This window comes from Pocillopora verrucosa, chromosome 4, assembly GCF_036669915.1.
Source record: "Pocillopora verrucosa isolate sample1 chromosome 4, ASM3666991v2, whole genome shotgun sequence".
NCBI lineage: Eukaryota > Metazoa > Cnidaria > Anthozoa > Scleractinia > Pocilloporidae > Pocillopora > Pocillopora verrucosa.
In genome coordinates this window covers 28,063,131-28,076,733 of record NC_089315.1, presented here as the reverse complement: position 1 = coordinate 28,076,733, position 13,603 = coordinate 28,063,131, and the positions used below count along the sequence as shown (strand labels likewise).

Below are 13,603 nucleotides of genomic sequence, written 5' to 3'. Positions count from 1 at the left end.
TATGCTGTTTAGAATGATTAGGGAGATTTAAGTGTTTAGCGACTGGTTTAGATGTGTCCTTGTCATTTATTTCTACGTCGCGAAGGTGTTCTCGGATTCGGTCACCCAGTCGTCTTCCTGTTTCACCAATGTAAAAATTTTTGCAATAAGTGCAAGTTATGCAGTAAATGACATTGGCGGAGGTGCACGTAAAGTGATTAGATGAATACAACAAGTAAGTTGGTGAATCTGTAGGTTTGTAGTAAACACTAGTGCATAGACCATTGCCTTCAACTTTGAAATTTTGATGTCCAGAAAAGCCGAAAAAGTGTCGGAAATTTGACAGTATATATATTTACGAGCCGGATGAAAGGAATTGACGGCGGTTATAAATTGATTTAACTCCTTTCTGATAGAGGAAGTAATGCCGATGCAGTCGTCAATGTAGCGGCCGTGGAGTTCAGGTTCGGGGCAGTAGTATTGACTGAAAAATTGGTGTATGATAAAACCTGCGAAAAGATTGGCGTTGCTGAGTCCCATTTTATTACCCATGGCTACGCCATTAGTTTGTTTGTAGTTGTTGCCGCCGAATGAAAAGCAATTGGGTGTAAGTACTAGTTCGGCCAGACGGAGAAGTGTTTCAGAGCTAGGTTCCTTAACAGTGCGTTGATCGAAAAAGTGTTTGAGGGCCCGGAGACCTTCGTCATTGGGAATGACAGTTTAAAGATCGAGATGTAATAATAATCTTCGCATCCATCACACGTCAAGAATTCCATACCTTTTTCACAATTTCTCAGTCTTCGTCGTTTATGTAATGACGACTCTGATTCTTCCGAAAAATCACAGGCAATGTGCCAGTTTTTCGATAAACGCGGCTATCCTGTTTCTGTACGTCGTTCAAGCACGTCGTTCGACAATTAGCACTACAAACCGCCGCTGAGAAAGAAAACACTGATCGTATTCCATTCACTCTCACATTTCACCCTCACAACCACGCAGTTATTTTAAATCTTTCTTTCTTAAAAACTTTAAATTACACCAAAACGATTAAGAGACTGATACTATCTTTTCGCAACCTCCACTAATTTCATTCAAAAGTGAAAAAAACATTGGCAACTTTTTGGTCAGAAGTTCATTTTAAACTAATGATCAATCTGGAACTTTCAAATGCGCTCGCTCACGATGCAAAACTTGTCCTTTCATTCATAACGTAGAGAAAATATCGGGACCCAAGAGATCCATTAAGATCACCGATCACTTTAAGTGCACCTCCGCCAATGTCATTTACTACGTGACTTGCATCTATTACCAAAAGTTATACATTGGTCAAACAGGAAGACGACTAATTGACCGATTCCGAGAACACCTTCGCGACGTAGAAAGAAATGACAAGGACGCATCCAAACCAGTCGCTAGACACTTTAATCTCCCTAATCATTCTAAATAGCATATGGCAGTTTGCAGTTCGGAAAGCCGCAAGAACCCTTGAACAAAAATTTATCTTCCAATTGCAAATCGGCGCTCTTAATCCCCACGGTATCAACGAGCGCTTTTCATTCAACTAATTTATTCTTGTTTTCTCGTCACCATATTCCCACCAATAGTGTATAGCTCCATTTTCTACATATAAACCTACACACAACCCACAATTCCCCTAATCGCTCAGACTATGGGCTAACGCTCGAAACGTCATAGTCAGCCTTAAAACTCTTCACGATGGCCAATTTACGTTTTCAACTCATTTGATAACTCTAAATTGCCCTGCTATACTCTCCCACCGATGCAGCACCACAGTTTCTTTAGAAACTTACCCCCTTAATTCATTCCTTCTTGTAAGGGGGGAGTCTCTTTTTACCCTACGGAAAAATGAGGCCGAAAATTTGGACTTCCGGAATTACGTTCTCCTGGACGTCGTTCCATCAGTAAGATCGTATGCCTTCATAGTTTATCTATTATTGCTATTCTCGCAACTTTGAAACTGTTTCACAAGCTTCTAACCAAGGGCTATTGTTTGACTTTCAATAGGCATCAGTTTTTCTTCGATCAGTAGCTTTTCAAGAAATTGTGTCGATAACCTACACATCGGTTGTCATTATTTTGATTTTTTCAGATGGATGTCGGCAGGCGACACGAACGCGAGATCGACGCGTGTGTGAAGAGGAGCCTCTGCTACAAAAAAAAAAAAAAAAACGCGAACAAAAAATTATACGACCGTATCATGCTTAGGCAGTTGTAGTATAAATTAAAAAACGTTAGTAATCGTTCAAAAGCTTGTAAACGGAAAGAAATTGCATATGAACCTTGCTGCGAGACCTGTGAGATCGAGTGCTAACATCGAATGCACATGCCATTACATGCATGATTTTCCATGCAATCGGACATGTACAACCCCATCCGATGGAACCATCCGAAAACAGACGGACCAGTCCGATGAAACCTTCCGGAAACAGATGAACCGGATTTTGACCCATCCATAAAAGTATACTTTTAACAACGAACTAAATTTTGTCTTAACTTAGGGGTTGTCTTAACGGCGTTACAAAGTTTTCAGTAGAGAATGTATATGAGGGTTTCCAACCTTTTTTGCAATGTTTCCTAACTCATCTATTTTTCGAATAATTCTTTGTGGGGGCAAATTTGAGAAATTTATGAAAAAAGTATTTATTTACTGGTTATAATTTCCAATACGACAACTGGGCATGGTCTTAAATCATGAGACTAACTGCCCGACATACAGAAATTTTAACAGCATTTCCACCCAAAGGTTCTTTCAAACTTCTTAAGAATATCAAATATTTGTGTAGAAAGGTGAAGTGATTCCAAAATTTGATTTGGCCTCCTAGTGGACAAATTCTCCGAGCTTGAGCACGCTGTAATATCGCTCGTTATCGACACTCAAAAATTGTATGCTGATCAGACTGCCGAGCATAGTCTCGAATGGACTAAATGCCCGGCAGGTAGAAATTTTTACCAAAATGCCACTGAAAGGTTCCTTGAAACTTATAGAGAGTATAAGATTTTGAATATGAGATCTAGAAATGTCAAGCCATTCCAAAAATTGTTTGGGACAATTTTTCCGAACATACTGAAATATATATTGCCTGGTTGTCGACTACCAGTAAGGTCTCAAATGGACCAAATGCCCTACAGTCAGGAATTTTTACCGAAATGGCACTGAAAACTTCATAAAAACCTATTGAGTATATTCGATGTCAAGAACATTCTAAAACACATTAAAAATTTACTATGCACAAGCTCGGAGAATTTGTCCACTAAATCAACAACATTTTTTTTTGGAATCGCACGACATTTCTGAACAAAGATCTGACACACTTTAGAAGTTTCAAGGCACCATTTAGTGGCACTTCGGTGAAAATTTCTAACTGCCGGGCTTTAGTCTATTCGAGACCATGTTCGAGCGTACAATTTCAAAGTGTCAACAACCGAGCGATTTTTTAGCATGTACACGCTCGGATAATTTATCCGCTAAAAAACAAGTTAATTTTGAAATCGCTTGACATTTCTAGAGAAACACAGCATCTGATATTCCCAAAAAGTTTGAAAGAACCTTTCGGTGGAAATTTGTGAAACTTTCAGCCTGCCGGGCATTTAGTCTATTTTAGACCGTGCCCGGCTGCCGGGCATTTCGTCACAGCGTTTCTAATATGCGATCGAACAGACCTCTTCAACTTGAATATTTTGTTTATCCATCTCTAAGCATGTTATAATACTCCACAGAGCTGTTGCTTTCAAAATTTTCTTATTTACGTGCATATGTACCAAAAGTTTACCAAAGATAAGGCTTGGAATTTCCTTGGGACTTGAAATGGCTCAACTAAAGAGGTTTATTTGCCTGGACTGGGTTTCCGCAACCTGTCGATCCCAGGATTCCTTACGCGTAAAATTTTATTGTCCGAAGAAATCTGGGTTCGAGAAACTGGTATTTCATGAGTGATGAATCAGTTTTAGCTGCTGTGAAGGCTTTTTTTTTCTAGATCTCGGTTTTTATATTGTACTATAGATCGGTGTTGGGGGGTTTTACATGCTGTGAAGATGATGTCTCAGACAGAACTTTTAGCTTGGTCGGAGTCGGACACGAAATTTTTTGCCGACAATCTGTTGGGAGTTGAAGATTGGGGTGAGTTTGTTGCACGAGTCTGTTAGGATTTTTGAAAGCTTGTAATGTCGGGCACCATATATGCTTCGCTTTTCGTATTTGAACGGGGTGATGATTCGTATCTTCTAGGAGACTCTATCACAGACGTAAAATTTGACCCAGACGAGTTATTTGGTGGGGGAGAAGATAACGATATGGAACTGGAGGTAAGGGAATAAATACTACGAAAATTCTCGCTCGTCTATCTCTGTCGCTAACCATTGCAGTTGCGTGAGTCACTCGTGCATGAATCGGCTTGGGCTGAAATCCGCGTTTTGTTTGCTTCTTTTACTTTCGAGCTCTTCCAAAGCTTCTCTTTACGTCATGAAGATGAATTTTGTTTAATTTAGCTGCTTCTTATTCAGAGATCCCGCGAAAAGCTGTTTGTTGTGAGGTCTCTGAAACTCGAGATCGCGTCGCATCATACAACTTCCGCAAGATCTACAAAAGGAAGTCTCATGGCACAAACTCAGTATCTTTCAATTTGTTTATCGGTAGCGATGCAAATATTAAAACGATATCGTTCTTTTTATAGCTTAAGAAGGCTTTGCAACATTTGTCAAGAAGATTCAAAACCATTTCAATGTTTCTTTGAACATATGAAACCAGCTGTTAAAAACTCTTCGTGAATTGGGAATGTAACTATGACGGTTTTATTTTTAGCTACTTTTCATGAAAGATATTTTGGTTTCTTTCCACAACGTTTTTTTTTTATTATTAACCACTGCTTCATGGCATTATCTGACATCAAAATGCCATGTGTTTGATCACAGATTCAAAGACAAAGTTCATTGTCGAATTTTGCTGTTCAAGCACAACTCCTGGACGACAGTCAACTTCCTGAACTATTTTAATTGAACCTAATCTCGGTTGAGTTTTTTGAGCCTAATAAACCGAAAGAAATACGTGTGAATTTCTTCACTAGTAAAACTTGTGTAAAAATTTTGGTTAGATGTATTTTGTAGCGTTAGATTAATGGGTGGGTGCGATATTTCGTAAAATTTTAATGAGACATGTTCTGTTGTTTATTTCTTTGCAGGGCAAAGGAGATCACCTCAGTGAATTTTTATCAAGTTTAGGCGACTCTTCTTCCTCTTCGATTATTGAAGATTTCGATTTTCCTTCAGGTGAGTATTGAGTCCTTCTCTCTCGATTAATTCTCTGTTCTTTGTAGTAGGATTTTTTTCGTTTTATTTGTCCAGCACTGTGGCTATTATTGTTACGCTTAAACAGCCGCTGTTAATGGTCATATTTGTCATCCAACAGGTGTTTGCATCAAAGAAGAACCTCTCTCTCCTTCCTCCTCAAACTCTTCTTGTGTTTCTCTTCCAAGTTCACCAGAAAACCAGGTATTTTGAAAACAGTAGTCTGCTATGTATAAAAAAATCAGATAAACGTAGTTTGTACAATTCTTTCTGTTACTCAGTAGACGAACTTGTAAGTATTCACGTATTCCTAAGAGCAATAAGGTGTATTTATTGTTGCTGATTGTTAATGATAATGTCCTCTGGTTGATACAAATTTACAAGTAAAGTGTCTCAAAAGAAGAAAGCATTAAACCTTCTGAAATTATTATTTAACTGATTTGATTCAACCGGCTTTAAATAGTTATTTCTGTGCGAAAGTCAAATTGAAGTAAACCATTTAATGAAGAAGATTTTTGTTCTGTCTTCCTCCGCCACTGCATCGGCATAGAGGCTGTTTTTACACTGTAGTGCTTTGCAATTAATTGTTCTTCAAAGTTCTTTTTTGAAAAAAAGTAAAGATAGGAGTTACTTTAAATTCACGCAGAGTCTAACAGCTGTGACTTTTAAAAGAAGGAGAAATTTATACATACTTGCAATACAAATATATATCTATTGAAATGGTTCATGTAGTTGTATTAATGTAACTTCTATCATACCAATTTTTTTTTTATGAGAAGCTTAAAAATACATACATTTTGATTGGCTCTTTCTTATGATCTATTGGTGGACAGACGTATAGGTAACGCTACCATTAACAACAGTTTGCTTTTTAATCATATAAAACATATTTTATCATTAAATGAATAAACTCCCTTTTGCCGTGGGCCTGTAAAGTAATAGACCACACAAGAAATCCAAATGTGGTAAGAACATCAGTGACATATCCAGTGCACCTTGTTTTCCCCATTTTTTTCCATACCAAATTTCAGTTTCCCCTTTTTTTCATTTCAAATTTCATGGCAACATGTAACTTTGTGTTTAAAAACAGGAGACATAGTGTATTCTAGCATCTGAGCTTACAAATCAGGAATGATCTATTTACAAGCTAATTTTGTGGTTCATAACTGACAAAAATTCTCTCTGCATTTGTTGTTATTTCAGTTTTTGATTAATGGAGAGGGTTCACCAGTTCATCAGCCAAATGCAGATTTTGAATTATCGCAGACAAGCCTACTTCCTGCAAGTCCTTCTACCATTAAGACAGAAGCAACTCTCGCACCACTTGCATGCAATGTCAAACAAGAGAAAATACCCATGCAGTCATGTGGTGTCAAATCCATCCAACCTATGCCAGTGGTTACAGCTGTACCTGTCAGTATTCAGAAGGCACAGATTGGACAACATGCTTCGACAAAACCTGCCGGAGGTACATATAAAATTTATATAATTATATGTAGCACCAAACTTGATTTTCTAAAAGCATTTTTACTCAAGTGACAGAACTGTCATGAAGAACCAATAACAGGCCAACTTTCACCTTTTTTTACCAGGTTTAGATGTGTTAAAAATTTGCTTAACCCTTTAAATCCCAAAATCTGATTGTCAATTCTTCCCTCTAGCTACTACACATTTCCTTGTAAATTAGTAATGAGAATTTGGTGTTAGATCAAGATAACAACTTCTACTTGATAAGTTCGAAGATTCTCATTAAATGTTTGCTGGATTATGTAAGGATATTATAGGGAGAAGTTCCATGTTGATCATTTTTGGGAGTTAATGGGTGAAAGGTGTGTGCACACTTTGTGGAATGTGTGGGAGTCTGGTGAATAGTTTTTTTGCTCCAATCTTGCATGCAGTCTGACCAAACGACATGCCATCGTGATAACTTGGCCATCTGCATATACTTTTTCTTATTTATCTACTTCTAATTTACAATCAAAAGCCCTGATTCCATGAATGTTGTCATTTTCTCAGTACTTTGACTTAAGTGATGTAACCTTTATTTTCCCAAGGTATTCCTGTATATATTCCTTGTACTGGTTCACTACCAAGCAATGGTGTTGTGTCAGTTGTAGTTGGGGTAAGTACAATTTGTCTTCATCACAAATTTTGTTGATTTTGTTATTATATTATGTACTTTCTATTCAATTTCTGGGGTAAATCAACTGTTAAAACAACTGCTTTTTCAGGAGTTCAAGTTTATGTGCAAGTAACCTATACATACATGACTGTAAAACATGTGTGCTCAATGTTTGTCTTTTTTTTACTCATCTTTAGAAGAATGTTAATTCTACATTACCCAAAGCAGTAAATGTTGGCATCACAAGGTCGAGTACTACCTCCCCAGAAACTGATGTAAGTACCTTTTCTTTCAACTTTGACACAGCATAACCTGTGTTATATATTAGTTTGCTCATAATATGATGTTGTTATATGACATATATTGTCCTTTGCATGCTTTTATCATTTTATCACATACCTGATATCATTCAATGCTGTGCAAGGTTTTAAATCCAATGCATTTTTCTTTTGTAGGCAAAACTTTTGAAAAGACAACAGAGAATGATAAAAAATAGAGAATCTGCATGCTTATCCAGAAAGAAGAAGAAAGAGGTGAGAAGACTCAGAACTACACTTTGATATTTGATTAAATGATGGGCATTGAATTAAAGATTTCTTTCTTTTTACTCTGACTGTTAAACTGAACCTGTGAGTCACTGAACAGCTGAACAAGGCAAAATTGTTTAATGGCCCGACATTTGCCTTATATTATTATATCCATTGTGCCTATGTCCTCTGTAGATGTCGAGAAAGACATTTTCCAAAGAAAGGAGAAAGATTGGTGATGAATAGCAAAGCCCATATTTGTCGTGTTGTACTTGGCAGGGATATGAAAAAACTATTGTATATGTGATGGTCAAATTTTATCCTTGGTTCAAATTTTGTTTTCTTTCGTTTTTGGGTATTGTAATGAATGATAATGAGTTTGAAACAATTTAAAATAAAATTTGAACCAAGGATAAAATTGAACTACAACATATACACTTGAACTCTGTTGCTCTCTGCTGACATGTTCATGGTGTTCTCTTAATAGTATCTACAAAGCCTTGAAACTAAAGTAAAGGAGATCTCAAACATAAATGAATCATTACGAATGCAAAATGAAGGCTTAAAAAGAAGGGTCAATGAACTGGAAGTAGAGGTAAGTAGAAAGTTTTCAAACACTTCACTGCCTGGTGAATAGTATGTCTTCCTTGTACTTGAACATCACATCTGGAATATGCATCATAAACTTGTACACAATTGAACAATTATTATGGTGTATATATATACTAGTCATGTTAATAAATGTTCATTTATACAGTCATGTGAAAGACAGAGTAATATTTCTTATGGCTACACAGTAGTATCTATAGGTGACACTATACATTTGCACTAAAGAAATATTTGAATGTGTTTTTCATAAATTTTGTGATAAAGTTTGGATATAACACATGTTGTCATTGGTTGAAAGAGCATACTCCATGAGAGTATAGACCATAGAGCTGAGCTAAAGCTGTTACGCCATCTGCTAAATTGTACTACATCTTGCGTTTCTTCCCAGACTTCTTTTGTGCTCTAGCCGCTTCCTGCATGCTTTACAATGGAACAAAGCACAGTCAAGGTTTCTCGATCAGTTAAATATTGTTTCAATTTATGTTTCTTGAACAGAACGCACTGTTGCGTAGCAAACACCCAGAGTTGACCAGCACCATTAAGAAATCCACTTGTGTTTTGGCTGTTGTTCTGTTTGTGGCTCTAAATGTTGGTCCCTTCAGGTAAGTGCTTACTGTCAATTACTTTTCTCTTTATGTATTACTATGTGTTATTGGTTGCTTTTTAGCTGTTGACACCTGCATGTTTAGCCAATGACTTGTCCTTTAATCTTGAGTGTTCCAGAGGTGATAGATATGTGACCTCTCCCTACAATATCAATACATTTCTAAGCATATTAGTGGAGAGAATTCAGTCAAGGCCTTGGTATTTTCTTGATGGGACACCAGATCATCCCAATATAACCTAAATCTTAAACCTACCAGACAGAATTTGTCCTTACAATATAAATACAATATTAAGCAGACAAGTGATAAGAATAAAGAAAAATTTACATTTTTAAAGGGATTATTTGTTGATCCAATACCAAATTCTTAGAACTAACATCATAAGAATTTTATGGCAGACAGCAAGGAGAATAACTAATGAGAACTTGGGAGTGAAAGGCTTAAACTTAACCTTTTAACTCCCTGAAGTGACTAACATGTAACTTCTCCCTATAATTTGCACAATATTTTTAGCAAATGATTAATGTGAGTACTCAAACTTATTAGGTTTAAATTTTTTATCCTCTGATCTTTCACCAAATTCTCGCAACTAATTTACAAGGAATTGTGAAGCAGCAAGAGGGGAGAATTAACAATCAGATCTTGGGAGTTAAAGGGTTAAATAAATCCCTCTATGCCAACTGAAAGAGCAAATCTCCTGCATATCAATTAGCAAGCACAGTCTATAAATTCCTCATTTCCAAACTTTGTTTTATGACACCGACAGCAACCTCAAGGAACAATGGAAATTTAACAAAGCAGATCTGCTACCAGGCTCAGTCGTCCGTCATGGAAGAGCTCTTCTCAATTACCAAGGAGATGGGGATGGTAGTGACCTTGATAAACCACTGGTGTTTAGCCCTGTCAATAAACGTCGTGGAAGGCAACCATTTGCCAAGGCTGACCCCAGCATGCTCAACACATCTCACAAAAAGTCTTCACTGCTAAAGAGTAGAAATGCAGAGAGGAAGGACTTGATGGTGATCAGGAACAAGTGGGACTTCCTTGCTGATTCAAGGCAGAAGAGAAGGAATTTAAAAAGAAAGGAAAGGAATCCTAAGTCAAGGAGAAAGATTGCTGAGAAACAGCATAATGCAACATTGGATGAAGATCAGTTTTACTGCCCAAGCAATTTAAACAAGACTGAAGTGAACAGGTTAGTAAATTTAACTCAGTTTAATCAGCAAATGTTACTTTCTGATGACTGAAAAATTCAGATTGGCTTAGAGAAAGGAGTGTTGAATGAGAGAGTAGAGCATCATTTGGACACAAAATGTCTTCCTCCCTCTTTTGATCTTGATTCCTCCGCTTTCCTGATGCATTTTGCTCTCATTTCAGACCAGAATTAACCCTTTAACCCTTAAGAGTGGCTAGCATCTAATTTCTCTGTACAATATTACCACTGAATCACACATTAATGTCATGAGAATAAAGAAAATTATCACTGACTAAAGAAACTCTTGATTGTTAGACAAATTCTCCTTGTCAGCACCTTAGTAAAGGTACAGAGAACAGTATGAAGAATATGAATACTGATGTTAGGGTGTAAAGGGTTAGACAGTTGTGATGCATTGTTCTGGTGTATACAGGAAGTTTTCCCCCAGCCTGCAATTGCCAATTGACATTACCTCAATATCTGCACATGCTTGGCTGTGCAGCTTTGGGGAAAAAAATCAGACATTGAACATGCTTTGACTAACAACACCTGAGAACCTGTTTTACCTGTTTCTTCACAATAATTTTTTTTCCTCTCAGGATAAATGAGGCTCTTGAAGGCTGGGTAAAGAGATATGAAAATCAGCAGATCTTAAAACAGAAAAAACAAAAGCGTCAGCAGACCAAGGTGAGACCTTAACGTTGCAAAAGTCAAAATGTGGACACCAGTTGATTAGGCCACCAACTTTACAGGCTCCCATATTTTCTTGTCAAGTCTATATACAGTATGTCTGTCTACTTTGATTAATAAGTCACACAGACCTGCGCTGTCAATACTGACCTGCTATGGAGGATGCTGATATCATATCGGTGTGCTTTGTTTCATTTTAGATGCAATCTGTCATCAAAGAGCTTGCCTTAAGACTGGCATCAAACTGCACATCAGAGGCCAAGCGAAAAATTAGCAGGTTGGTTTTCAAGTCTGCTCCTTATATTATCTTTAGTAGATTTGAAGACATTCTATCCATTGCATTTAGATACATGTACATGAGGCTGGTGCTTGGTGATGGAATGTTAACTTAATGGTTCTTTTCTGCTCTAGGCACAAGTTTTCACGGAAACACAATACTGCTTCTACACATGAAGTACAATTATTCCAAAGGGCCAATAAGTAAGTCCAAGAACTTAACTTGGTTCACTATTCGAAGTATGCTTCTTGTTTACTTGGTAGAAAGCTAACTGTGAAACGTTTTTGTCTACCACTTCAGATTCAAAACTTTTGAGGAAGAAATTAACAAGAAATCAGACACTTTGTACATAGTTTCTTTTCGGGGGGTGAGTGCATTCATCCTTTCACTGTACAGTGTATTATTGCAATTAAGAATTGTATTCATCAAATTGTACGATGTATTACTGCAATTAAGAATTGTATTCGTCAGCTGTGTCTTTGGATGATTGTGTTTGCACCGACAAGAGATTCATTTATTGCAATGTTTCTTTTTCTGTCAGGATCATTTGGTATTTCCTGCCACCGAATACAATGCAACACAAAGGCCTAAGATGTCATTCATGATTATGGCACCACCCAACAGTAAGTTGAAATCGTCTTCATGTCATATTTGTAGATGCACACCCTCCCCTACCCCCTAACTCTGCCCTGCTCCCCTCCTGGATTTCCTCTGGCCACAAGCATTGCAAATAACCCTATTATTTTCACAGAAAAGTCTGTAGGGCGTGGCATACAGGAGGGAAAAGGAGGGGATACCCTGGTGTACTTCAAGGCAGTTCCAAGCTACATACCAAGAGTAGTGTCACTCTTTCCGATTTTGAGCAGTTGTTATAGGCCATTTTATAGTTGTGTACTTAGCTACCAAGTCTTTGATTTGGAGTGAGGCTGAAGGTGATCTTGTTGTGATAGAGACTAGTATCTATTTAGCATGATAACATAGTAATTTACATTTGAAAAGCAGCAACATTTGTATCATAACAAGGTCACCCTTGGCCTCACTCTTGTTCAAAGGCCTGGCAACTAAGCACGAGCGTAAAATGGACTATTCAGTCTAAGTTGGAAGTGCATTGCTCGCAGGTGACGAACCAACCATTTCAGATTGTCGTGACCCTTTTCAATTTTCAGTCGCACTCTATGTAGTCTTTCAGTAGACTATTATCACCACTCTTGTTTCCTAAAAAAGAAAGCGATGCAATTTAGAAAGTCACCTGTATGTACGGAGATATTCTTTAACATGCAAAGTGAACACCTGAATTTCTGACTACAGTGTTTAAAGATGGTCTGAAGTTTGCCTTCGCTTTGCTTTTAATCCTAGGAACGGAGTGGCAGCATAATAACGCCAGGAAAACTGACTTAGTCACTATGATGCAAATCGACTGCCAAGTTATGGACACGAAATTTATCAACATCAAGAAGTCAAGCATTCCCATGCCCCACCCCGATAGTTCTTCTTTTGGCACCTCGACACCAGTCTCCGTCCCTCACGATTTTAGCGCTCCTTCTGGGAATACTTTCGTGAAACCCGCGAAATAATTTACCTGAATGAACACTGGGAAAGTAGGTCTGACCGTATTTGAGAACCTTCTAAGAAGATATATTTCTATACCATTTTTAGTACTAGTCCTTTTATGTATATTGTATCCCAGTAAACGAATAAAAAATTTTGAGCCCTACAGAGGATATAATTAAATCGCGTAAATGTTTTCGACCTTTTCACTTAAAGTGAAGCACCCTTTTCAGTTAAACCATTTAAGTCATCTTTCACACCTTGCACCTAGGCTCGACCTACCGTAGCGCCTGATCAAAGAATATGTAATGAACTTGTATACTTTATGTCACCCTTAGTTTTTATTCACAAGAGGCCCCCTACTCTTATGTAACCGTTTTGCTGTAGCAGAAACCTGTGGAGCAGATATTGTCGATAGACCAAGTTTGTAATGTATGTATGAAAATACAAAACAAAACAAAACCAAAAAATAAAATAAAAAATAAACTTAGTGAATTTAACAGTATTTTGATTGTGTTTGAGTCGCATTCAAGCAGATAGAGTTCTTTTTCCGTTAGATGATAAGGAATTTTGTTGATCGCAATAGTTTTGCTTTACTTTGCTCAATGCCTGGTCATAGAAAACACGCGTCATTCCCTTAGTCAATCAGATTCAACACAAAGAACCAATCACGACTCGGTCACTCGTGGAACTCCTTCGAGGGGTGTTCTTTTTTCCTTGTTTTTTTTTAACTCCCAACAAGATCACCAC

At 37.4% G+C, this 13,603-nt stretch overlaps 1 protein-coding gene across 1 annotated transcript; it reads left to right on the top strand.

The window, feature by feature from the left end:
- The first annotated feature begins 3,926 nt into the window (after positions 1-3,926).
- LOC131769466 (cyclic AMP-dependent transcription factor ATF-6 alpha-like) lies at positions 3,927-13,358 on the top strand. The gene is made up of 17 exons (XM_059085187.2): positions 3,927-4,117; positions 4,226-4,302; positions 5,175-5,262; positions 5,402-5,484; positions 6,484-6,748; positions 7,335-7,402; positions 7,600-7,677; positions 7,858-7,935; positions 8,417-8,524; positions 9,034-9,140; positions 9,910-10,338; positions 10,938-11,025; positions 11,229-11,305; positions 11,440-11,508; positions 11,606-11,672; positions 11,847-11,928; positions 12,662-13,358. Exons 1-17 carry the CDS (start codon positions 4,033-4,035, stop codon positions 12,877-12,879), a joined length of 2,067 nt encoding a protein of 688 aa, XP_058941170.2. The 5' UTR covers positions 3,927-4,032; the 3' UTR covers positions 12,880-13,358.
- The last annotated feature ends 245 nt before the right edge of the window (positions 13,359-13,603 follow it).

Bases quoted from the DNA above. Each gene is read 5' to 3' on its own strand.
- LOC131769466 (XM_059085187.2), top strand. From the start codon at position 4,033: ATGATGTCTCAGACAGAACTTTTAGCTTGGTCGGAGTCGGACACGAAA. The intron at 5,263-5,401 runs GTGAGTATTGAG...GTCATCCAACAG, and splicing joins AGATTTCGATTTTCCTTCAG to GTGTTTGCATCAAAGAAGAA. The intron at 7,936-8,416 runs GTGAGAAGACTC...TTCTCTTAATAG, and splicing joins CCAGAAAGAAGAAGAAAGAG to TATCTACAAAGCCTTGAAAC.